This window comes from Vombatus ursinus, unplaced genomic scaffold, assembly GCF_900497805.2.
Source record: "Vombatus ursinus unplaced genomic scaffold, bare-nosed wombat genome assembly UNPS02014798.1, whole genome shotgun sequence".
Lineage (NCBI taxonomy): Eukaryota > Metazoa > Chordata > Mammalia > Diprotodontia > Vombatidae > Vombatus > Vombatus ursinus.
In genome coordinates, this window is record NW_020954576.1 from 48,512,013 (window position 1) to 48,537,889 (window position 25,877).

The 25,877-nt window shown below is 45.8% G+C and overlaps 1 protein-coding gene across 2 annotated transcripts; it reads left to right on the forward strand.

Annotated features, from left to right (window-relative positions):
• The first annotated feature begins 1,991 nt into the window (after positions 1-1,991).
• NUAK2 (NUAK family kinase 2) lies at positions 1,992-24,013 on the forward strand. 2 transcript variants are annotated; one of them, XM_027871660.1, is made up of 7 exons: positions 1,992-2,403; positions 12,993-13,113; positions 16,237-16,388; positions 17,478-17,543; positions 19,892-20,011; positions 20,621-20,753; positions 21,977-24,013. In XM_027871660.1, exons 1-7 carry the CDS (start codon positions 2,170-2,172, stop codon positions 23,035-23,037), a joined length of 1,887 nt encoding a protein of 628 aa, XP_027727461.1. In that variant the 5' UTR covers positions 1,992-2,169; the 3' UTR covers positions 23,038-24,013. The 2 variants fall into 2 exon arrangements, with proteins under 2 accessions (XP_027727461.1, XP_027727462.1); XM_027871661.1 differs by lacking the exon at positions 1,992-2,403 and adding an exon at positions 8,734-8,861.
• Positions 24,014-25,877: the final 1,864 nt, after the last annotated feature.

Consider the following 25,877-nt stretch of genomic DNA (forward strand, 5'->3'; position numbering starts at 1 on the left):
GGAAATAAACCTAAAGCCTTTGTATCAGCTGTGGGCTAAACTAGATAACTCTCGGGTCCTTTCCAACTGCGTTATAAATTCTGTGACCTAACTTCATCCCTTCGGACTCAGAAAATAGAGAGAAAGGACAACAGAGACTGGACAGATACAAGCTTTTCTCCTTCTCTTCCCCTAGCCTTCATTTTGCTTTCCGAATTTCCATATTATTCACTCTTTCCCTCCTTCCCAATCTCTCTCTCTCTCTCTCTCTCTCTCTCTTTCTCTCTCCACCAGCCCCCTTCCCTCACTCCAAGAGACACTTGGCATAGTAGAAGAAGCTGAAAATGGAATGGTCTAACTTTTTTCAAAGGCTATAATGAATCCTCCAGCCTTTGAGTTTTTCAAGTGGAGGTCAATCAATTGATTCTCCATTTAGGAATGTTACAGACTAGATTTATGCTTTGGATATGGATTGGATCAGATGACATCTGACATCTCTTCCAGACTTGTTTTTCTATGAAAGTCACTTGACCTTTCTGGGCCTCAGTTTCCTAATCTGTAAAAATGAAGTGCTTGGATTAGATGATGTCTGAGGTCTTTCTGCCTTTGCTATTCTACTGATCTCAAAGAACCATTGTGAGGGATGTGCCTTATAAACTGTACAGACCTATAGAAATGCAAACTATGTTCCATGATGTAGTTTTTTCCAGGGGAAAAGGTGAGTCCTGAAGTCATCTCACACCAGAAGCATTTCCCTCTGTCAGTTTTCTGATGTTTTTTTTTTTTTCTGTCCAATGATGATACTTGGATTGTTAAGAATATTCACAGGCACTAAAAGTCTACTTCAATCAAAGAAGGTACTAATGATGCCAGGGTTTTGAGAAATCCAACAATTAACAAGCCTCTATGCTTGAGTACATGCTATATACTACTCAAACCACCAGGCATACAAACAATAGGTGTGGGGACTAGGCTTACCATTCCATTAATAATAGGGAACTCAAGTAAGAAAAACTCACCAAATGCAGGTAGGCACTTCCAGTGCTGCAACTGAGTGCTTTTACCAAAATTTAACATTTATTAAGCACCTACTATGTGCCAGAGGCTAAGAATTCAAAGGTGAAACAGCAGTACCATGCAGGAGTTCGCAATGTACTGGGGTTAGACATGAGAAATATGACCAGCACACAGATAAGCACAGCACAAGGTAGAGGTGATGGGAGAAAATGAAAGGTCCATACCACAATGCTTTCTGAAAATTTGTATGAAGATGTCTTTTAACTGGAGGGAATCAAGACTTCAAGGAAGAGGCCAGGTTTCCTAAAGGTTTAAAATAGGGGTTCTTAGTCTGAGGTCTGTGAATTGGTGTGCATTTTGAAATATGCCTTTCTATTCCTATGTGCTTTTTTTATGCAGCTAAAAGAATTATTCTGAGAAAGGGTGGGAGCGACCGCTTCATCAGAATGCCAGAGGTCCATGACAAAAAAGGTTAATGACCTCTGGTTTAAAAGATTGATATCCCGTCCCCTCCCCTACGTCCTCCATTAGAAAGCACCAGCACAGCTGAAGGGAGCTGCTGACATCATGACATCATCCTACATCGCTAGGGAAAACCTTACAATGAGCTCCCAAATGGAGAGTGTTTAACATTGTCCAAGCGCCACGAAGTGAGCGGTTTAACTTGATGGCTGGGAAATTCCTCAGTCCTTTAGAATCAGCAGCCCTCAGTTAATTCTCATGACTGCCCCCAAAATTCCCCCCTCCACTCTCTGCTAGAATCCTTCGTCCCCCTCCTCCCTTTCTTCATCCCTGGTTTCTGAAGGCCAAGAGGGCAGGACCTTCATTGACACCTTTTGCAGTCACACTGAAAGGGGAGGAGGGAGTCTGGGGCGAAGACAGGGATGAACCAATCGAAGCAACCGGAGTCACGTGCGGCCTGGTAGCTGACCAATGGGTGATTGAAGGCGGGGCCAGGCTTCAGGGGGCTTGTAACTTTCATTAGAACTTGGAACTTTGAGTCTCAGTCAGTTTCTTCGATTTGTAAATTTCGTTCTCCGCCTCTAGGCAGCTTACACATGTGCCCCGGGCCCCTGCCCAGCTGAGCTTTCCCGGTGGTGGCGGCTGCTGCTTTTTCTCCTTCGTTCTGAGCTACGTCCCCAGCGTCTCCGTCTGCTTCTCCTTCCTCTCTCCATGGAGCCTTTCACTTTCCCCAAACGCTCCAGCCTGGCTTCCTCCGCTTCCGTGGGTCTCGCCTTGCCTCTAGCAGACGGGCTCATTAAGTCTCCCAAGCCCCTGATGAAGAAGCAGGCGGTAAAGCGGCATCATCACAAGCACAATTTGCGGCACCACTATGAGTTCCTGGAGACCTTGGGCAAAGGGACCTACGGCAAGGTGCAGAAAGCGAGAGAGCGATCGGGAAGACTGGTGAGTCCGGGACACTCGGCTTTGGCCGGGAGGGGGGAGTCTACGCAGCGTGCGCAGAGCCTGAGTGATAGGGAAGGAGACCGAGTGACGGAGAGAGCCTGGACCCTATTTAGATGCCCAGAGCCATCAGTGAAAGGGTGAGCGAGACCTCTTCACCCATATCCTCTGAGAAAAAAAAAAAATCCAGCCATCTGGATTCGATAAGCAGGGAGAAAGGGGATGAGAAATGTATTCTTGAAGTACCTACATGGGTACCTTTGAATATTCCCTCTCAAGGATGGTAGAGAGTAATGATGTGCTTTAATAGAGAACATCCCTGATCCCTGAGATCCACCTGTCAGTCCTCAGCAAGGGCGGGTTGCTCGCTGCCTATGTGGAAAAGTATGCTGTCGCCCCATTGTCTCTTGGTTTCTCTTTTCGGGAGCTATCCAAGCTCAATTTAAAGACAAGCCTGCCCCCATCCCCTTTTGCGTGAAGAAAGAAAAGCGGGGATTGCAAAGGACCTTTGGGGACTGTGGGTGATGAGCCAGAGGACTTCTGGGGATTGGGTTAGCAGGGAATCTGCTTTGTGTAAACTGGTTTCTAGAAGCGCTGAGAGTGGGGGCTTCAGTATCCCCTCTAACTAAACCTCGGGGAGAGAGGAGATTCTTCAGCATAGTTCACACTAGGTCCCTGAGATCTGAAAAAGAAGAGGCCTCTGGTTATTTGGAGTGGAAAGTACAAAACCCACTAAAGAAGAGATTCTATTAGAAGGTTGTGGGGATTTCTGATGGTTTTTTGGTTTTGTTTTTTAATGTCCTTAAAGGTCAAGGTTTACCACATTGGATCTGACCCCAGTCTCCACCCCTTACTTGGTGTTTGCTGCTTTTGTTGTTAGTTGCTGATTTGAAATGCAAAAAGTCATTCATTGGTGAAGGAGGGAGATGGCTGGAGATGGGTGGAGATGGGGGGTGGATTATGGACCAATCAATAGAATTGTGTGTGTGTGTGTTTTCACTTCTAATGTCTGGCACAGTCCCCAGATTCAGGCTGCCAACTTGAAGCTGTTGGGCAATACTGTACTTAACTTTTCTTTCTGTTTCTGAAGTATGAGGGCCAAGTGAGTAGGATCCGGGTTTTGAGATTACCTGGTCTGAGCCTTTTGTCTGCCGTTCTTGGATTGAAACGAGTTTCTCATGCCACTGCCTCCTTCCCCTCTTCTTGACCCCCAAAGAGAGCTGTATTTTTAAGGTCCCAAGAACCTCTTCTCTTCCTCCAGTAGGGAGAACTAAGCAGCAACAGAATTTCGAAGTTTATGAGTAGTGCTGGGTACCAACCAGACCTTCTGTTCCATAGAATTTGGAGCAGCTGTCTCACAAAGGTCATCACCAGATGTTTTTCTTGGGGGAGTGATACCTAAACTTCATATCCAAGACTAGATTCCCACCTTGAAAATAGCTATCTAGCTGTGGATATAGGCTCTCAATTCACAAGGCATGGGCTCAGTCCCTGGGAAGAAGAGGGATTTTTCTTCAACCTTCTGGTGCCAACCATTTCAATCAGTCAGCAATCATATTTAGTAGTGCTTACTGTATGCCAAGGGGGGCAGCTAGGTGGTGCAGTGGGTAGAGCACTAGGCCTGGAGTCCCAAAGACTCACTTCCTGAGTTCAGATATGGCCTTAGACGTTTGCTAGCTGTGATCCTGGGCAAGTTCCTTAACACTGTTTGCCTCAGTTTCCTCATCTGTAAAATAAGCTGGAGAAGGAAATGGCAAGCCTTTCCAATATATTTATTCTTTTTTATATAAATAGTATTTTATTTTTTCCAATTACATATAAAGACAATTTTTAGCATTCTTGAATATCTTTACCAGTAAAACTGAGTCACCAGAGTCAGACAGAACAAAACAACTATATGCCAGGCATTGTGCACCTACTCCACAAAATCTTCCTTGATTTTCCTCCCCTATTCCCTTTTGAAATGACTGATATTATTGTGCCTGAAGTCTTAGCACTCTGCACATTTCTGAAATCAGTTCTTTTAGGATCAAAGATTTAAAGCTGAAAGGAGCCTTAGATCATCTAGTCCAATTTCCTTATTTTGTAGATGAGGGAACTGAGACTCAGAAAGATTAACTAATTTGTTCAAAGTTACTCAGATAGTGGTGGCAGAGAGTGTAAGTTTCTTCCGAGCAAAATCTGTATCATTTCTATCTTTGTATCCAGTGCCTTGAACACAGTAGACATTTAATAAATAATTTTTTTAAACCTGGGATTTGTTGAAATTGAATTCCCAGGTATCTATGCTACCCTCCAAGAAGGGCTGTCCTGAGGCGTTCCTACTTCTACCCCCTGGGGTTGGGTTGGGAATATAGGGAGGAGTGACTTCTCTCCTACCCCTAACCAGCTTGAGAAGGCTTCATCAGAAGCCAGATGGGATTGTCCTGTCTGGGGAGAGGAAGGAGGGACATTACTAATGGATACTCCAGAAAGGCATCAAAGGGAAGGCAAATATTTGTGCTGGATCCTTCAGCCTCCTGAGGATACTCCTGGCATCTAAATGACATTTCCTCCTGTTCTTCCCCAGCAGGAAGCTCAAGGACCTGTGCCCCCCAGCCTAGAGACACTTGCCTCCTCTGAGGCCTGCTGTGCTAAGGCTCTCTCCTACCCTCATACACACGGCCTGACCTCCCTGTATAGAATACTACTGACCTCGGGTCTCATATGACTAGGAAGTTAGTGGATGGGCTGGAATTTGGCTCAAGGAGTCAGTTGGTACCCATCTTTTCTGATTACATATAAAGACAATTTTTAGCATTCTTGAATGTCTTTACCAATAAAACTGGGTCACCAGAGTCAGACAGAACAAAACAACTGTATGCCAGGCATTGTGCACCTACTCCATGAAATCTTCCTTGATTTCCCTCCCCTATTCCCTTTTGAAATGACTGATATTATTGTGCCTGGAAGTCTTAGCACTCTGCACATTTCTGAAATCAGTTCTTTTAGGATCAAAGATTTAAAGCTGAAAGGAGCCTTAGATCATCTAGTCCAATTTCCTTATTTTGTAGATGAGGAAACTGAGACTCAGAAAGATTAACTAATTTGTTCAAAGTTACTCAGATAGTGGTGGCAGAGAGTGGTGGCTACATTACCCAGTAGCCTTCTCCTTCATCCCCTCTATCCTGGCATCATGTGCTTGTGATGGAGTAGAGCAGTTCCCTGAATTCCACACTAGGCCTAATCCCAGAGCACAGTCAACCTGTAAAACCCTAGATCAGAGTCTACTGTGTGGCCTTAACCCCAGGCCTGTCTGGATAATCAGATGAGTGATCTGTGCCAGGTAAACCACTGTCCGTGTTTGGCATTCTCTAATCAGTCTCGTCCCTTGGCCCCAGTCCAGTGTGGCCTGGGTCCTCATCCTTCCTGCCTAGAGCATTGGAGGTAGAGATGTTGATGAAATTATGAGGACCTGGTCCTTTCCCAGAGTGTCCTTCTCCTTCATATGCTTCTCCTTTGATTTTTTTTTCTCTCTGTATTGCAGCTGCCCTGGGTTCCTCAGTGATTCTGGGTTAGGGTGCTTCAGAGAAAGGTACCTATGGGCCAACCCTCTTAAGCACATGGGCTCTGGAGCCCAAGGACTTGGGGTCAGTGTTCCCCTCCTGATACTTCCTATCAGTGTGACCTAGGGCAAATCACTTAACCCCACTGGGCCTCAGTTTCCTCATTTGTAGCCAGTTGGGGGGGGGGAGTTGGCCTGGATGGGCCCTGAGGGGTCCCTGTAGGTCTTCATCTGTGATCCTTTGATCAAAGGTGCTCTTGTCTCTTATAGTGTTTGGAGAGTGTGGATAAACAAACTCCTGACACTGGGGGCTTAGCTCTCCTTTCACACCGTCCCCAGGGGTCGGTAGGCAGTGATCCATAGGCCCTCTCTTGTCAGCTTCCTGAAGGGTCTCCTTTCTCCCCTGGTCCTCACCCTTCTTGTGCCTGCTTCCTCTGCAGCAGGCCTATGAGCAGGAGAGGGAGAGAGGGAGGCTGCTGGCTACAGGCGCTCTTGTCCTTGGGCTCTGGCCAAGCCACACACAGGGCTGGGTTGTGAAGCTCCTTGCCCGGGCAGCTTGGCAAGAAGGGTGGAGCAGCTTGGGGGTGGGGGACTTGCCAAGGGGGCAGAGAAGGCCAGCCAGTCAAGAAAGTTTGTCTTCCTTTGGCGCTGATTTCCAGCAGCAGACTCAGTGTGCCTACATTCATGCCCTCTATCCCTCTCTGGCCACTTATCTAAATGGGTCATCTCCTACGTCTCCTTGTCCTGCCTCCTCTGTTCCAGTCGTAGGTGACAGTTATTACTACTCCAGGTACCACCACCTACTACTGCACGACCTCCCCCCTCTCCCAAGTCAGGTCTAGCTTCCTTGCCCAGAACCCAGAAGTTCCACTTTCCTTAGGATTCCTTCCTTGGTCCTTCACACCCAAAGTCCAGGCCTTTTCCATTTGTGAGCCCTTTAGAAAGATGATGCTATTCACACCCAGGGATCCACTTAGGCAGAAGAACAGGTATGTGGGGAGAAGGCCTGAGGCCCAAGACTGGATTCTGAACATTCCCTTCCTTTTGAGCCTTGGGGCATCTGTGGAAAAGAACCAGCAGCAGGAAGAGGGAGAATATGATGGCAAGGAAGCTACAAGAAGGGGGAGGCTGGAAAGATAGGATTGAAGGATTGCAGATCTGGAAAGGGCCCTTGGATCAGGTAGCCAAACTCCTTATTCTACTTTGGAGGAAACTGAGGCTCAAAATGTGAAGGAACTTGTCCACTGTAGTAGATCTTAGACTAAAATATTTTCATTGGGACTGGACCACTCTGGCTGATTGTCCTCCACACTACTGCCAACACCCCCTCCCCTTTGTTTGTTCTAGTTTAGATCTGCCTGGTTTCCTAACCATGAACAAAAAAATTTTAGGGGGACAGCATTCAGGCTTGCCACCCTATTCCCCTGTAGCTGTCGAAGCAGGCATTTAATAAATGCTTATTGGTTGGTTGATGGAGATACACTGAAGCCCTATGAATAATTAGATTAATTAGTAAGAATATTACTGATTAGATGAAATCATAATACTATAATGAGGGAAGAGAGTGGTTAGAGAATTGGACCTGGAGTCAGAAAGACCGGAGTTCAGATCTAGCTTCAGACACTTAATTGTGAGTAACCTGTTTTTGCCTCAGTTTCCTCATCTGCAAAATAGGGATAATAATGGCACCTACCTCCCAGGGTTGTTGTGAGAATGAAATGAGATATGTGTAAAATGCTTCGAACACCTTAAAGCGCTGTATAATGCTTGCCATTATTAATGGAAGCATGCTTGGTCTATAGAGATGACATCATAATCTTATGAAAAATCTGATGTGACAGTTGCCTAGGATTACTGCTTTTTGAAAAAGTCTAGAACCAAATTTGAAAGTTTGGAAGAATCTTAGAATCATTTAGACTCACTTGTGTGGAAGCATAAATACCTTCTACATCCTGACTTTGTCTAGCCTTTGCTTGAATACCTCCAGTGATGGGCAATTCCCTGCTGAGTAGTTTCCTGCCCCTCTCCCCCCCATTTCTGACAGCTTTTTAAGCAGTTCTTATATTGAGTTGAACTAGGTGTCCCTATAACTTCCACCCCTTTGGAGATGAGCCCCTTTTATTTTTACAAATAGGAAACTGATCCCTGAGAGATTATGAAATTTTTTTAGAAAGTAAAGAAATTTAGAAACTACCTAGTCTAACCACTTAGTTTGATGTTTTAGGTAACCAGTCTAGAGAGGTGATACAGTTATTGTATCTCATTTAATCCTTACAACAACCCAGAGAGGTAGGTGCCATTATTATCCCCATTTTACAGATGAGGAAAGTGAGTCAGACTTACCCCAGGGTCATGGAGCTAAGTAAGTATCTGAGGTTGGATTGGAACACAGGTCTTTCTGATTCCAGGCTCAGCGCTCTGTGAACTATGGCACCATCTAGCCACCATTAGGTTGTTAGTTCCAGAGCCAGAATTTTCCAGGTCTCCTAGTTTCAATCTGAAACACTTTCTATTTCCTGCCAGAGGCTGCCTTTGAATTGATGCTCACACTTCTCTTATTATTGTGGTTGATTTTATCCTCTCCCGATAAGCTGGGGGATGGAGGGTAGAATGGTGATCCTGTGATGAGGGAAGCGCTTGTCCTGCCCCAATGCATGGTTGTCCCAAACCCTCACTGGATTAAGACAGAGGTCCCTAGGAGAACTCTTAGTAAGAGGGAGGATTATCGGGGTGTTCACCAGGGACCCACTGATCCAATGCCCTCTCACTCTGACAAACAGGGGAACAGAGGAGAGGCCAGAGGAGAAGTTGGCATCTCCCCAAGACTGCTGGAAAACCAGTGCTCTCATCTTGTCACCTGTTTGGGGACCAGCAACAAACGCTGATGGCACAATCTGTTTCTAGGCTGGAAAACAAGGTTGGGAAGCCCCTCCCACCCCTTGGGGACCCTGGCTAAGCTGAGATGTCCTTTGGGACAGAAAGCTGAAGAAAAGGAAAGGAATTTGGTAGCGCTGAAAGAACACTTTGATCTTGTAGTCAAGAGACTAGAGTCCAGATCCCAGCTCTGAGATTTACTAGCCTGACCGTGTTACCCTGGACAAGTCATTTTATTTCTGTGCCTCAGGTTTTCCTGATCTGAAAAATGGGAATAATAACAGTCACATTCTACACTGGGTTGTTTGGAGGATTAAATGAAACTTAGAAAAGTGAGTTACAAAGATTATTTTTTAAAAAAGTTTTATTTGTGCCTTTTGTCTTCATGTTTCAATCACTTCCCACCTCTACCCTTCTAGATCAACCTTTGCTATGTGACAAAGGAAAAGGATTAAGCAAAAACATTTAACATTGTGTACAACCTTCTGTACTAGTAGTTCCTCATCTGTTTTCTGGGACCATCGTTACTTTTTTAAAAAGGTTTTTTTTATTGGTATTTTTGTGGGTTTTTTTTTTAATCACCCGAGTTTCCCCCATATCTCTCCCCCTCCCAGAGAGCCATCCTATATAACAAATAATATTTCTAAAGACACTGCCCCCCCAAAAAAAAAGAGAAGGGGAAAAGGAAGAAAACAGTAAAGTTGACTAATATATTGGACCGTCATTAATTTTTCATTTACCCAGAATTTGATTTTGTTTTAGAGCTCTTTTCATTTATATGATTGTAGTTCTCGTTGAGTTCATAACAGCTCTTCCCACATTTTTCCTCATGTTCTTTTCTGTCCAGTAATAATACTGCATTACATTCCTGAACCGTGGTTTTTTCAGCCATTCCCTAAATGATGGACAATCGCTTTGTTTCCAGTCTTTTGTTACCACTGAGAATGCTGCTATGAGTATTTAGTCTATATTGGCTCTTCAGTTCTCCCCTTGACCTCATTGGGGTAAATGATTGGCCAGTCTTTCTGATCCATCATTCCTTTCCTGTTACTAGGGGTAGGGGTGCTGGCCAGGAGAGTATTCCCTCATTAATTGGCATTCCTACTTGCTGGTAACCTAATTTATTTCATGATAATAATAGTAACAGTCCTTTGGTGTTCATAAAAAAGCCTTTCTCACAACAACCTTGAGGTGGGGAGTATAAATATTCTCATCCCCATTTTATAAAGGAGGAAATTGAGGCTTGTTTCACCCAGTTCAGTCTAATTTCAACAAAAAGTGTCTACTTTGAACATAGCAAATACTTAATAAATGGTTGAAAGTGCACTCATGCTAAGCAAATAGTCCCAGCTAGCAAGGAAAGAGATTCTCTTGTACATATGCACGGATAGGATTCACACCCAAGTCTGCTGATTCCGAGGCCTGGCCCAACTTGTTTTAGAGATCCAGGCTTGCTGGCCTGTGTTAGTTTATATGACTGATATGTATATATTTCATATCTATGCTTGGCACTCTAATAACTGCTCAATTATCACTTGTTTGATCTATATTTATGGATGTGTTTTATTTTACAACTTTTTTATTATATGACAATAATACTTTTTCTATAGCTCCTTTCTTCTGAAGAACTCAAAGTGCTTTTATATCTCGGGTCTATTGAAACCTCCTTTTCCGAAACAGGGAAGGGAGGGCCCAGAATAAGATTACTTAGTGAAAGTAAAGGCCCAGAGAATTTAAGTGACTCCCCCAAAGTCTCGCAGTGAGTTGGCATTAGAAAATGATAAGAAAATGGATCTCACTCCCCACCCAGGGAATTTTCTATTCTATGTGTTGGTTACCAAAGAAATACTGGGGGGACAAGGCGAGAACAGAAACTACAGTCCCACCTTATCCTAGAGCTGCCTGTCTCATTTACTGTGGCCTCATTCATCCTGAATATTTGGGAAGGAGGCCTTGGGGGTGACTGACCTCCATCTCCCTCTCCGCCTTGCCCATTGTCCCCAATACCCTGCTCCTAATGGGGCTTTCCCCTCTGCCCATTCACTGGGGCTAGGTTGGGCCCCTCCTCCTGGGGCTTCAGAGAGAGGGATGGGGGCGGAGGCCGGGCCATCCCCCTGGCCTGTTGCTGGGGTGACCAGGCTCTTGGCTTTGTGAGCCAGCTCCTCTTACGGGATTACGGCTGTTCCGCATTCTTGTCTGATGGGGGAACTTGGTCCCGGCAGAGTTGGCTGTGCCTCTGAGCCAGGCAGGGCATTGTCTGCCGTTGGGACCCATTTGAAAGGGTGGATTAGAGGCCCCTCCTCTCCTGGGATGCTTTCCTTTTCTCTGTCCCGCTTTGGCTGATGGGGGTTGGAGGGCAAATATTCAAAGCCCCTCTGGAGGGAAGCCTCCTGGAGTATTGAATCAGAAGCTATTCACCTCTGCCTGTGTTCAGGTTTCTAAAAACTTGTCTATCAGGCTGGATGCAGGAAGAAATCTTATGTTTACTGTTCCAGCTCTCAGCAGACAAGAGGTTATTGGGAGCAGGTTGATTTCCACCACCATCCCCTCTCCCCCCCCACCCCTCCCCCGGATATAACCAGTCCTAGTAGCCGACTTTCCCATAATAATCCCAAGTCTCTGACTTTGTTCTTTGAACACTGACTGGGGCTCTCTCCCCGACCTTCCCCTAGTCCTGCAGCGCCATTGTCATTTGTGAGGTAGCAGCTGGCTCTCTGAGTTCACAAAGTATGAAGGCTCCTGCAGAGAAACTATGTCCTTGAGGGCTCCTGTCAATCAGGTTTTGGTTTTCTTCCGTTTTCCTTTCTGCCCCTCAGAGCCAGAGAGCTCAGCCTCTATGGTGCTTCCCCATCTTGGTAGGTGAGGAGACCTAGGTCCAGAAGAGTGATTGCCACTCAAGCCCCTACCCCAGGAGCAGGGCCGAGGTGATCGTGCCCTTCTGCAGCATTTGGTCTCTGGCTTCCACCAAGAGTTGCCTCGATCTTGTGAACGTCCCAAATTTTCCCAAGTCTGCTAACAATAACAGTGCTTACTAGGTGTCAGGTACTGTGCTTAAGTGCTTTATAAATATTATTAATCCTCACAATAATCTTATGAGGTAGGTAGGTACTATTATTAGCCCCATTTGACAGATGAGGAAACTGAGGCAAACAGAAGTTCAGTGTCTTGCCCAGAGTTCACAAGTGCTGGTGAATATCTGAGGTCAGATTTAAAATCTCAGCTTCCTGACTTCAGGCCCAGGGCTGTATCCACTGTACCATCTACCTGCTTCAACAAAGGCCAAGACTCTACCCCTAGGGCAGGAGGTCTTGGCCTGGGGTCCTTGAACTTGCTTTTTTGGCATTTTGATAACTGTATTTCAGTAGAATTGGTTTCCTTTGGGATCCTATATATATGATTTCATACATTTTAAAGGCATGATTCTGAGAAGGGGTCCACAGATTTCATCCAACTGTCAAAGGGGATCCTTGGATACAAAAAAGGTTAAGGTCCCTGAAGTCCTTTGGATTCCTACCTGTCTTGAGGACTGGACCACACCCAACTGGCCTCAGGGAGGTGAGAATCTAAAATCACCTGAGCTGGTGAAATTCTCTGTCAGCAGTTTGGATGACTAACAGCCCTCCCAGGGCAGAAGTTCTTTATCCCATCTTGGTGGTAGCCAGCAAGCTGCAGGTTAAGCCTCTTTTTCCCCCTTATTCTGAGCTCAGAAGACAAAATTACCACTTAGAGCTAGAAGGGTTTTTTAGAGGTCATCTAATGCACCCCATCTCATTGGACCATAGATTTTGAACTGGAAGAGACCATACACCCCCCTTCATTTTGCAGATTTGGAAACTGAGGCATAGAACAATTAATGGACTTGTCCAGGGTTATCCAGCTGGTACATATGTGAGTCAGGATTTGAACCCAGATCCTCCTGACTTCCAAGTCCTGTGCCCTGTTCCCCTACCCAGATTTTCCTCTCTAATCTCATAGAGATGAAATGACCACCCAAGATCACGCCGGCAACAAATAGCAAATCCAGGATTTCAGCGAACCTCAGGATCATTCAATCTTATAGTACCACATTGTTTCAGTGACATTATATCTGTAGGGAAAGAGAGACTTTCAGGAAAATGAATATGATAAACCTAGTCTCCTCCCAAGCTAGTAATTCCCCGTCTCCTTCTCCCAGGTGGCCATCAAGTCCATCCGAAAAGATAAAATCAAAGATGAGCAGGATCTGCTGCACATCCGCAGGGAGATTGAGATCATGTCATCGCTCAACCACCCACACATCATCACCATCCATGAAGGTAGGGAAGAGGAAGGGGGGTTGCCAGGCCCACAGGAGGGGGAGGAGAGAGAGGGGAGGCTTCATCTGAGGCTGTCCAGGTGAATACGATCTTCCCTGGCCCCCAGGAGACTTCCCAGTGCTCAGGGGATAATTAAATAATAGGTTATTCAATTCAACCCAGCTGGGGAAGGGGATGGGGAAAGGGAATAAGCTTTTATTAAGCACCTACTGTGTGCTAGGCGCTGTGCTAAGCGCTTTACAAATGACATCTTGTTGGAGCCTTCTAACAACCCTGAGAGGTAGGTACTATTTTATGATTCCCATTTTACAGCTGAGGAAACTGAGGCAAACAGACATTAAGTGACTTGCCCAGGGTCACACAGCAAGTAATTCTGAGGGAGAATTCAAAGGTCTTCCTGATTTCAAGTTCAAAGTGCTCTATCCCCTATACACTGTTGTCTGTATCATTATATGATAATTCACATTTATAGAGTGTTTTAAAGTTTAAATAAACCCAGACACTCATCAATCCGCAAATTACAGTTCATATTTAGGTAACATTTTACAGCTACAAAATACTTTCCAAGTATTATGTATTTTGACCCTTACAATAGCTCTGTGAGAGCTGAGGTGGATGGGGTAAGCCAGGGTGACCCAGAAGTTGGAACACACTTTATTATTGCCATTTTACAGATGAGAAGACTAACTCTCAGAGATTTGTTGAGGTCACTTGGCTATTAAACGGTAGACCTGGGGTTCAGACCTACTGGTTCAGGTTCCGAGGCCAGTGTTCATGCTGCCTTCTCACGCTTCCATACCATTCATACATGATCATGAATTCAAAGACCCCTCTCCCCAAAGGTGTTCATACATGCACAGACACACACGCATAGACAGAGCTGAAGTGTTTCATTTCCCCTGGACCTGCAGCCTGAGTCACTCCTGCCCGAGGGCTGGCTCACCACCTGCTCTGCTGTGTTCTGTTCTCTTTGTCCTGGCCTCCTCTCCCCGTGACGTCAGTCATTCCAGCCACCTTCTGTCCTGTGTTCCAAACAATTGGGGGAGGTGGGGGAGAGGGCAGATACCCACATGCACCTGTCTGCATTGTGGTCTTGATGCTACTTAGAAAGGGGAGGAGAGAAAGGAGCTGAGACCCAGAGACTTTTCTCTTTATCCTCGGTTAATGACGGGGAGCAGGCAGGGAAGCGTCCCAAACCACTCCCTCTCAGACAGTTTCTGGTTCCCCAGGAAGGCTTAGGAGGCCAGAGCAGCTAGCTCGGGCCTGGCCCTTCCACCCCAGCCAATCATGTAGAAAGCCTGGGCAAATGGCAGAAAAGGCTAATTTATCTCAGTTTATTTCCCCAAGGGAGGGCAGGAAGGTAACAGTATATTGGCTAAGTCAGGTTTGGTTTGGTGATTGGACAGTGTGTGTGTGTGTACATGTATGTGAATTTTCTTTCACACTCGTATCTGGAGTATGTCCATGACCTGAGTTGCAAAGTGTATGGCCTTGCTTTCAGGGAGAATTTCTCATGCTTACTCACACAAGGTCCATTCATACATAATCACTAATTCGAAGACTACCCTCCTTAACACCCCTTGTCCCCAATTCCTTTGGATCCTACAGGTAGGGTAAAGGCTCTGAAAGGTCAGGCCCCCTTCCTGATCCTACTGTGGGTCTCTGGGGTAGGGAAAGGATAGTAGAATGACCATGCTCCTTCTCTTGGCTGTGCCCTCACTAGCACTTGAGGGTAGGGCCTCTCTCCTTGGAGTTTCTGGACAGGATGGAACAGCCTCCCCAGGAGGCTGAGCCATTGGGCACAGTATCCAGGGACTTGAGCCATAAGCAGCTGCTTAATTCTTCCCCTGTCCCTAAAAAAAATAAATAAATACAAACAGTATAGTTTTCACCAGGAGGCCCCAGGCACATGCTTCATTGTGTTCTGGGGAACTCTGACCCAGGCATGACACCTGGGTTCTAGTCTTCTGATCTTGAGAGCCATGTCTACTCAGCTTCCTTCTGTGGTCCTAGACGGGAGTTTGGGAGAAGTTTTAGAGTGGATGTTTGGAACTGGCTAAGCAAGCTAAACTCATAGGAATCAATTAACACTCAGCTAACAAGCAGGGCTCATATATGCCTGTGCACATATATGTACCCATCCCGCTGCTAAGGGGCTTGTGGCCAGCTTAGTAAATCAGTCTTTGCCCTAGTTTTTCAGGAATGGCAGGTAGGTGGTTCCTTGGGGCTGTGGCGTGGGCCTCCCATGCTACACCCTTCTTTTTTTTTCAGAAGCATGGTGTCAGAGGCACCCTCCTCAAGAGGTCCCTCCCTGCCTTCTGAAGGTGAACAGGCAACAGAGGAGAATTAACCTCTGAGGAGTTTCTGTTGTGAGAGAACCTGACCCCTCACAGTCCTGTTTTATGCCTCTGCACATTTATACATTAATATGTATTAGGGCAAGGAGCATATCTTATATAAATGTTGCTTATATGACCTGGCACAGAGCTCTCTAGGCCAGGGGTGGGGAGTCCCTAAGGCAATTTGTTCTGTGAAGTTTGGATTTAGCCAAAAGGCTGCACTTGAGGAACTAGAGGGACACATGTGGCCTTGAAGTCACAGGTTCCCACCCCTGCTCTAGGCCCTTAATAAATGTTTGAATTTAATTGAAAAGATACTCCACCCACCCACCCCACCCCCACTAATAATTGGCAGACCAGTAGTATAGCCTTGAATTTCTCAACTGTGGATTAAACCTGGCCCACTGTTGCTAGGAGATTTGGGATCCATTACCCTCGTTCCTTACATTTTCCCATAGTTTTGAGGTATCTGGGTGATACTATGAGTAGAGTGCTGGATTTGGAGTGAGGAAGACCTGAGTTCAGTTTCCTCAACTGCAAATTAAAGGGTTTGGACTCTAAATCTATGATCCTATGATAAGTCCCCACGGGGTCAGTTCTCCCTGAAATTGAGAAGTCCCATCCTGCTTATGTTTTGGCAGGAGGCTTTGAGCCCCCAAATACAATGCCTTAGAGCCTTAGCTTCCTGGGTATGTACCAGCCTACTTCCAGCCCCATACCCTGCCTACTGTGGCCCCAAGCAGGATACTCCTAAATCTGAGTGTTCCTCTGCTCTCTCTGCCAGTGTTTGAAAACAGCACCAAGATTGTCATCGTCATGGAGTACGCCAGCCAAGGAGACTTGTATGACTACATAAGTGAACGGCAGCGTCTCAGTGAGCAAGAAGCCCGGCATTTCTTCCGACAGATTGTCTCAGCTGTGTACTACTGTCATAAAGTAAGACCCCCGCCCTTCCTTCCCCCCTACAAGAGCTCTTGTATTCACCCTCCATATTCCTAGGAAGGACAGGGAAAGTTTCTCTGTTGTACCTATCAGAGGAAATTGATGTGCCTGGGGTCACAGGAAGGCAAGAGTAAAGACTTAACTGGGGTCTCTAGACCTCCATTCTAGGATCCATTGCCTTCAAAGAGGCATATCAAAGGACAGAAAATGTTAGTACTGGAATAGACCTTGGGAAAGAGCATTTCCATGTACATCATAGAGTGGGAGGAGAGGATTATACATGAAACCATGAATCTATTACATAAAGAGTAAATTTCACATATAACTTTCAAAGCTGTCCTGCTTGTTGGTGATTTCTTCTATTCACTTATTTCTAGAAGGGAGAACTCTATTCCTAGACACACACACCCCCCCTACCTTTCCACCCATTAAAATTTTTTAAAAAAATGTATATTTGTTGTAAGCTAAGAAAATTCTATAACCTGTAAAATGAATGTCTCATTTTACATTTTGAGTCCATCACACACCTAAAGGTGGATGGCATGCTTTAATATTGGTCCTCTGGAATTGTATTTGGCCACTACATTAATCAGAGTCCTTGGGTCTTTCAAAGTTTTTCTTTATGATATTGTTGTTATTGTATAAATTGTTCTGATTCTGCTCGCTTCACACTGTATCTGTCTCAATAGAAATCTTTCTAGTTTTCTCTGAAACCATCCCTCTGATTTCTTAGAGCACAACAATGTGCCATTACATTAAGGTACCTTAAATTTGTTCAGCCATTCCCCATATTGATGGATACTCCTTTAGTTTATGAAAAAATAACCACTGTAAAGAAATATTTTTTGTGCATATCATCCCCTTTTTTTCAGAAGTGACCAAAGAGATAAAAAGATTTAACCAGCTAGTAACTCCAGAAACAGAACTCTTTACATTATGCCACATTCCCAGTGTTTTATGTATGACTCCCTTCATTTTAGGGCTTCCCCAATTTCTCCATTCCATCAGCTGGCCTTAGCTTCTCCCTCCCCTGGTCAGCATGCCCTCCTGCTTGATAGATTCTTATGTTTGCTCCCTTTTTAGAATGGGATTGTCCACCGAGATCTCAAGCTGGAGAATATCCTTCTGGATGCTAATGACAACATCAAGGTGAGCCACTGTTTTCATTTCTGAGGCCTCCCACCCTAAGCCTACTGAGCAAAGCTTTCCACATGCTCACAGGGATCAAGGCAGTTTGGCCTTTGCCCACAGCCTGGGGACTTTATCCTTTCTGTCTGATGCATATGATGGGGGCCTGCATTCTGTACAACTTCCCAGAATCATCCAGGGCATCCTGATTACCCATAGTTTCTCACTATCTTGCTTCAATTCAGTGGATTCCCAGGCAATGATAAGCGGCTCATTTGAAGTTGGAAGGAATTTTTTGTCGATATAAATCCCCATCTTTATATCTGTTGACTCAGAAAGCGAGGAAAACAAGAGTAACATAGTACAATGGAAAGAAAGCCAATCCTAGAGTCTAAGTAATAATTAGGGTTCAGATGTCACCTTTGACATTTACTACCTGTGTGACCTTGGGCAAAATAACTCCCCTAGACTCAGTATCTTCATCTGTAAAATGAAGGGACTGGTCATTAGAAGATGCCTGAGAGCCTTTCCAGCTTTAGACCTGTGATCTTATGATTTTAGAATACAACCCTGTTATCTCAGATATATCCTTTTAAAAAATCCTTTAAAATGTTTTGTTAAAGTTTTTTTTTAATTAACAAGCATTTACTTTCCCTCCCAAATTCAAAATAAAAATGAAAACAAAACAAAAATACATTCCTACATTGACAATATCAATAAATGTATGTCTCATTTTATATCTTAAGTCCATGACCTCTGTGTCAGAAGGTGGGTTTAGCTAAGTGTCTTTGAACTTGGGAATTTTAGCCAGGATGCTGCAAGAAGGCTTTAGCGCAGGGTCGAGCATCTTTGTAGCTGTGCTTTTGGGTGCCATCCAAGAGGAAGAGGTCTGACCCAACCCCAAATATGAAATGTGCTTCCCATGGGTAGCTCTGGGTTCTTGTCCTAGGGTGCCCTTTGCCTATGGATTCCCAGAACCGGTGGGGTTTTCCTTGTAGCTGGCCAGAGACAACTGGCGCCAGTAAAATAGTTTTCTAAAATAGGCTTGAACCTTCCCATCTGGACTTAACGACCTGGTTACCTTGATAAGGGACCAATTAAGCCATAAACCTTCTAGTCTGAGGTTCATAAACAACCACTGACTGAAACTAACCTGGGGGTGACTTGGATGGGACCTCTACCAGAGGCTGAGGAGCCAACTAGGGATGGTCGTGAAGGTGGCCTCAAGTCTATTACCCTAGTATGAACTGTCCTTGGGGTTCCTAGACCCCAGATAGTACTGAATGGCAAGGTGGTTAGTGGTTAGAATGCTGGATTTAGTCAGAAAGACCTGGATCCAATTGGTATCCAATGGGTTCCAATCCCATCTCAGATACTTACTAGGTGGGAGATCTAAGGCAAATCACAACTTTTTGGGCCTCAGTTTCCTAATTGCAAAATGCTATTAGGATCAGAAGAAATAATGAAAACAACTCTATATACCATGAGTTGTTACTGGGAATTCCTGTCCTTTCAGAAGCTCCCACCCCTGGTCTTGTTAGTACAAAGGTTCAGATGCCTCCTGCCCATATGTCTTTAACCACACATAGACCATCCCACCACACCCCTCTGCAGCTCAGGCAGCATAGAGAGAAATGAGTTATTTACTGGAAAGATAGACAGTGTGCATACTTGTAGGGCTAATCAGTAACCAAGGGCTCTCTTAAGGTCAAGGTCTTTGGATTTAAAGACTAAAGTAAAGACTATACTTTTTCCTCCATTCCATGCTTTTCCCCACCTCCACCCTCTCAGATCTTCCTTTCAGTCATCAAATAGATATCTTGTGTGCCCAGCACTGTGCTAGGACAGACAGAGGGGTGGGGGAATAAGAATCCCCTTTCCTCCCTCAGTAAGACCAACATTTGGAATACCTGGAGAATGGTACAAGCCCCAGACACCATCCCCTTATCCTATCCCCACCTCCCAATACATACATTGTGGGCTTAGATGCTTTAAGAATCGTTGAGGACTATGAAAGTTACCAAAGGCTTCATAAAGCAGAGGAGGGATCATAAGATCTTAGATTTAGAGGTTTAAAAAAAAGGACCTTAGAGGCCATCTGGTCCAACCCTTACTTTACAGATGAGAAAAGAACCCTAACGTGCTCCTCTCCCCAAACACCCCTTTTGTGAGGATGTTCTTGGCTAATATCAGCTCTTAGCTGTTCCCTTGAGACTATGGGCAGAATTCCAAGGGCCAAAGGACCTTAGGATGTACCTAGTGTAGAGTGGACAGGGAAAGTGATCAAGGCCTGCTGGAGAGTGGTAGGGTAGAGAAACTCTCCAGCCTGAGCCTCCATGTAACCATCCTCCTCTTGTCTGACCCCCTAGATTGCAGACTTTGGCCTCTCCAACCTCTATCACCAGGACAAGCTCCTGCAGACCTTCTGTGGAAGCCCCCTCTATGCTTCTCCAGAGATCGTCAATGGGAAGCCCTACACAGGCCCAGAGGTGAGTAGCTCCAGGCCCCCAATCCGCCGGTCTCCCTTGGGATTCCTTTGCTTTCCTCGAGCCTCAGTCTAGTTTGGTGACACCCAGGGACAAACATGAGTCCTTAGCCTGGTTCAGAAGTATAGGTGACATTCGTGGGGTGTGAGAAGCAGGGCTAGATACTGAGCTGGAGTAATAGTAAGAACTCCACCTCGAATCTCCTGCTGTGTGACCTTAACACAGGCAACAAATTCTGTGGGCCTTGTTCCCCACAGCTATGAAGTGAAGAGGTTGGATTATGTTTGTGCTTGGATTGTGTTCAGTTTCCATGCCTCAGATGACATTTAGGGCAACTAGGCATGGCCCATACCATGTTAAAACAGGCCACTTCTTAGAGCCAGTAAGGACTATCTTGTGTATAACCTCAGTCCTTCCAGCTCCATCATGGTTCTCTCTCCACCCTGGCAAGGGTAAGAAGGGTGCCTACCTCTGGCCCTAAAAGTCCAGTATGTCCAAGGGCATTTCTTTTACTTGGACCCATGGCTGGGTTTGGGGTGGGGGCGGGGAGGCTGGTAGGTCTGCCTGGGAAGTGAGTGTTCCCTGTGGCCAATGCCCTTTTCTCTCTGTCAGGTGGACAGCTGGTCTCTGGGTGTTCTTCTCTATATCCTGGTACATGGCATGATGCCTTTTGATGGACAGGATTATAAGAGCCTCGTGAAACAGATCAGCAATGGGGAATACCAGGAACCCATCAAGCCTTCTGGTGAGTAGTATGAGATGTACTGGTTTACTGAATTTTCCTGGTAGAGCACCTTCCTCTCTGTGGCTCCCTTAGTTAAATAGAGAGAAGGCCAGAAGAGAACAGAACTCAAAATGACTGTAAATCCAAAGAGGTTTCAGATATCACCCCCCATTTCAGATATCCTCTAATGTCTCCCTGTCCCTCCAAAAGACCTGTCAATATCCCAGAAAATGGGAATATCTCCAAGGAAAATGGATTATGGGTCACTCTTCTTCCTTGGGACAATGTTTTCCTACAATTGGGAAAGTTCCTTCCAATGACTTGCTTCAATTCTTCCTATTCCTTTTTTAAAAATTAGGCCCCCTTCATTTGGGAGGAGGAAGAGTCAAAAGAAGGCTTATGGCTTTCTTCTTCCTCCAGAATAATTTTGCATCTCATAATGGGTCCATGTGCCCCTTTCTCCTCCCTGGAGAAAGGGAATGGGTCAGACAGTAAACAACAGGACCTAATGCGAAAAGGGCTGCCCTAGGCACTAAAGGGGTAGAGGGTGGGGAGAGAGCTGTCAAGGACATCATAGATGATAGTGGTCCTTGAGAACCTGAGTGTAAGGAAGACACACACAGGAAGCAGAACCAGGAGCAGCAACAAGCCAACAGCGACCTGGGCTGCCATAACAGTCTACAGTAGAGCCACCTCCATGCTGAGGGCTCCAGATAGGGAATTCAGGACTTGGTCCGAGGAAGCTCCCTGGAGAAGGGGGAGTTTGAAAAGGACCCAGCCTGGTGGGAAAGGAGTGGAGTGAAGAGTGGCAGGGACAGAGGAAGGAGAGAATGAAAAAGCTCAGTCAGTCAGTCAGTTGATGAGCATTTATTAGGTACTTACTGTGTGTGAGGCTCTGTGTGATAAAATTCTGGGGATGATCTCTTCTCTGAAAGAGCTCACATTCATATAGGGGTGGTAAAAAATAACTAGGAGCAGGGATAGTATTTTTTTTTTAAGGCAAACAGGATTAAGTGACTTGCCCAGGGTCACAAAGCTAGTAAGTGTGTGAGGCTGGATTTGAACTTAGTTCTTCCTGACTCCAGGGCCAGTTATCTATCCACTGTGCCACCTGGCTGCCCAAAGCAGGGATAGTATTAATCTAAGTAGGGTGACAGGAGGTAGGGGAGAGGCCACCAAGGAAAGTCGGGTACCTTTTCTTGGGATGCTCTGTTGATCCCACTGCTTTCTTTTCTGCTTTCCAGATGCTTGTGGACTGATCCGGTGGTTGCTAATGGTGAACCCCATCCGCAGGGCCACCCTGGAGGATGTGGCCAGTCATTGGTGGGTCAACTGGGGCTATGCTATGCCAGTCAGGGAGCATGAGGCTCTTCAAGAAAGTGGGGGTCCAGGAGGAGACTCCCCCCGGGCCACAGTGGCTGAATGGCTCCGCCGCTCCTCTCGGCCCCTCCTGGAAAATGGTGCCAAGGTGTGCAGTTTCTTTAAGCAGCATACGACAGGTGGGGCTGGGCTGGAGCGCCAGCACTCGCTTAAGAAATCCCGAAAGGAGAATGACATGGCTCAGTCTCTTCAGGGGGGTGTAGCTGCAGAGGTCTCCCCTGGCCCAGGCAAAGGCATTCTCAAGCTGCCCAAGGGTATCCTCAAGAAGAAGGTGGTGTCTCCCACAGAGGGACAGAGGGAGAACTCAGGGGAGCCTACACCAGAGCCCACCGTGGCCCCCATCAGTCCCAGGCACACTGCCCCGGCACAACCCAAGAAGGGAATTCTTAAGAAAACTCGGCAGAGGGAATCAGGGTATTACTCTTCCCCTGAACCGAGCGACTCAGGGGACCTTTTGGATGCAGGTGACGTGTTTGTGAACAGCTACCCCAGTGTCAGGGAACCTTCTCGGCCCCCACAGCTTCCCCTCCATCGCAAAGGCATCCTCAAACATAATGGCAAGTTCTCGGGGGCCTCTCAGGAACTCGCCGTCTTTGGTTCTCTGGATGAGCTGGCCCCGGCCCTCTCTTCCACTCAAGCCGCTCGCCCCTCAGGAGCCGTGAGTGAGGACAGCATCCTGTCCACAGAGTCCTTTGACCAGCTCGACCTACCAGAACACTTACCTAACCCTAAGCTGACCCTGCGTGGCTGTGTGTCCGTGGATGACCTGATGGGCCTAGAGGAGCCAGCACCCCAGGGCTCTGCCTCGAGGCTCAGGCGATGGAGGCAGGATCCCCTTGCTGATAGCTGCTTCTCCCTGACAGACTGCCAGGAGGTTACAGAGGTGTACCGGCAGGCATTGGCTGTGGGCATGAAGCTCAGCTGAGGGTAGGAAAGCAGCAACTCTGCCACATCCCTGGTGTCTATTAAAGAAGGCTCAAATATTTTGCCATACCTCCATCTCAGCAGAGACTGCCTTGTAGACTGAGCTCACTATCATGGAGGGTAAAGGGACCTGAGCTTATGCCCTGAGGAGGGAAAGGGAAGAAAATGAGTGAGGTGAGGGTTAGAGATTTCCCCTTTAAATCATATGTCTTAGTTACCACCAGTAGAAAGGGGATGGGAAGACGGGGCCAAAGACGTCTGAATGGACAATCTACCAGTGGCCATCTCCTTTTGATATGCCAAGTGGGGACTGACTATATAACTGGATCCACCTCCACCAGGAAACCCTGTCACTCCAGTGTGAGGAGGGTTATTGAGTAGTAGGCTTGGAAGATATCCAAAGGTGAGTCTTCAGAAGAAATTGATTCTTTCTCAAGCCTGAACTCCAAAACTGAAATATGGCGCCCATTGTTGTGTCTTCGTGACTTTTACAGTGTCATGGCGTTGGTGTCTTTGGTACCTTCCTGGGTGCAGGGGAGGGTCTGCTCAGTAGTTCCAGAGGAGAACTACACATCTCTTCCCTCTTTCCCCTGCTGCCTAAGCATGAGCCCTGACCCCGTATCAGGCTTTTCCCTCTGAACCACTGAGGGAAGCTGCTATAAATCCACAGGACTTGAAAAGGACCCTTTGCTGCTGCACAAATAAGATGGTCATCTCAGTGGGGGCCCAGGCCCCTGGATCTTTGAACCTCAAATTAGGAAGGCTACCAGCCCTCCTCATTCTTTCCCCAATTCCCCACCCCAGATGATGTCTGGCCTCTTCTCTAATGGGTGGGTGGATGGGTCACTGTCCTGGGGTCTTTTTGTCTTGGAAAGAGAAGTTTTTTATTTATTTGTATTTCCTCAGTTATGTATTATTTTTTTAAAAAATGAAACTTATTGTTTTCAATAATATGGATGGGTTGAATCCTCCAGAAATTGTGTTTTGGTGTGGTTTTTGTGTTGCTATAGTCACAAGGAACAAAATAATAGCGCAATACACATACAAAAATAGCAATAATCAAATTTCAGGGAAGTGAAAGTGCATAAGGAAACCAACTGTGTGACCCAACCCCTCAGCTTACTGATCTGTTTTAAATCAAGTCTTCCTGTTTATGTCATGAGCCGTGCCATGATTTTTCAGACCTGCAAGCATTCAGCTCCACTGGCTTCACCCTCTCGGTAGAGGGATGGCTCTTTGTCCCCAGCACATCCCCTTGGCTGAGTTTGGGATTGGCCCAACTTGCTCATGTTCCTGGTTTTTGGGAGCTTTGGGTTGGCCTCTGCACTCCTGTCATCTCTAGCTGACACATGACAGCCCTTTACTTACTTCAGTTATCTGATTGCTTAAATCAAACTGATCTCAGATTTTGGAAGTTAAGTCAAGGGTAACACTGGCAGAGAGGTACTTACTTGCCAGCTGTTTTATTAGGCAAAGATTTAAGAACAGCATGGGCCCCACCTTGGGCCTCAGGGTTCCTGAAATCTGAGATACATTGCTGGGATACTTTCAGGACGACCCGAGAGTGTTAGTGTAGGTAAGAACCGTGTGTATAATAAGCACCATGAGTTAATCACAGCATGGAAAAATCAACTGTGACAGTAAGGGCCAATGTCAAGTCTTAATTAACCAATCACAGTAGGAGGAAAGAACACAAATATCTCTGTACTGTGTAAGCAAACCCAGGTATACAAAACAGGTCAAGGCAGCCATAACTAGCCTATCAAATAGTTTGCGAAGACCTTCCTGGCCCATTTCAATGATGTTCTCTAAACTGACAAAGGAAAAAGTTGATTTTCAAGACATCCAAATAAATATTCCTAACATCACAAATGACACCTATCTTCTGAAAACAAGTCCATTCTTTATAACCCTTCAAAAGAAAGACACACCTGATGTCTTGACCCCAAGATTTTTCACAGAACTTGAGATTTGGAAGGGATTTTAGCAGCCATCTACCCCAACCCATATGCAAAAGTAATCCCTTCTATGGCATACCCAGTTATTGATCATCCAGCTTGTCCTTTAATTAAGAAATGAATCTGAAGAAATTCGAATCTTTCTAACATTTCTGTGAAGCCTCCAGTGTGTGATGAGGGATCCAAGTGTATTTGAAGGGATCTTCCTTTATTTGTTACAGTAGTAAGTTTTCCCTTTGAATTATCTGATTTTTTTTTTTTTTGTTTGCCTTTTGCTGAAGGCTTTCTCATATTTTAACCAATTAGTAAAGAGTAAGTGCATACTAAGTGCTAGGCACTATGTTAAGTGCTAGAGATCTAAAAACAGGCAAAAGGTTTTCCCTGCTCTCCAGGAAGGCAGAGATGGAGAAAGAAAGCACACAAAAGGAAGTTAGGGGGAGAGGACAGAAGAAAGTACCCCCACAGAAAGGGGCATGGTAGAAAATTCAGCTAGGTTCCAAAGTGATGTAGCCAGGCAAGAAATGAGATATTCTAAGCTGATCCTTCTCCTTAAATTGGAGGCGTGGGTTCATGACTCCATCCTCTAATCAGAAAGACAGAGGGTGGTGAAGAAGGTGGAATCCCAAGGCTGATGGAATCTTGGAAGATCTAGGGCAAAGTCCAATTTGGAGAGAGATCTCTTATGGATAATGAGGTTCTCCAGATGTTCCTGGTTTTGGATAGTATGCTGGTAGCTACAAATGTTGGAACATTGCAATCTACTAGATGAGATCTATAAGTACTCAAGAGTTTGACCAAACCATCCACATCAGGAAAATCAAGTGGATGAAAAATACCTATTATCTAGATTATGACATCCAGTTAGTAAGCATTTATTAAGCAC

What these genes read in the sequence shown, in the direction of transcription:
- NUAK2 (XM_027871660.1), top strand. Translation starts at nt 2,170, where the DNA reads ATGGAGCCTTTCACTTTCCCCAAACGCTCCAGCCTGGCTTCCTCCGCT. An exon ending in CTGTGTACTACTGTCATAAA is followed by an intron (nt 16,389 to 17,477) that starts GTAAGACCCCCG and finishes CTCCCTTTTTAG; the next exon opens with AATGGGATTGTCCACCGAGA. An exon ending in AGCCCTACACAGGCCCAGAG is followed by an intron (nt 20,012 to 20,620) that starts GTGAGTAGCTCC and finishes TCTCTCTGTCAG; the next exon opens with GTGGACAGCTGGTCTCTGGG.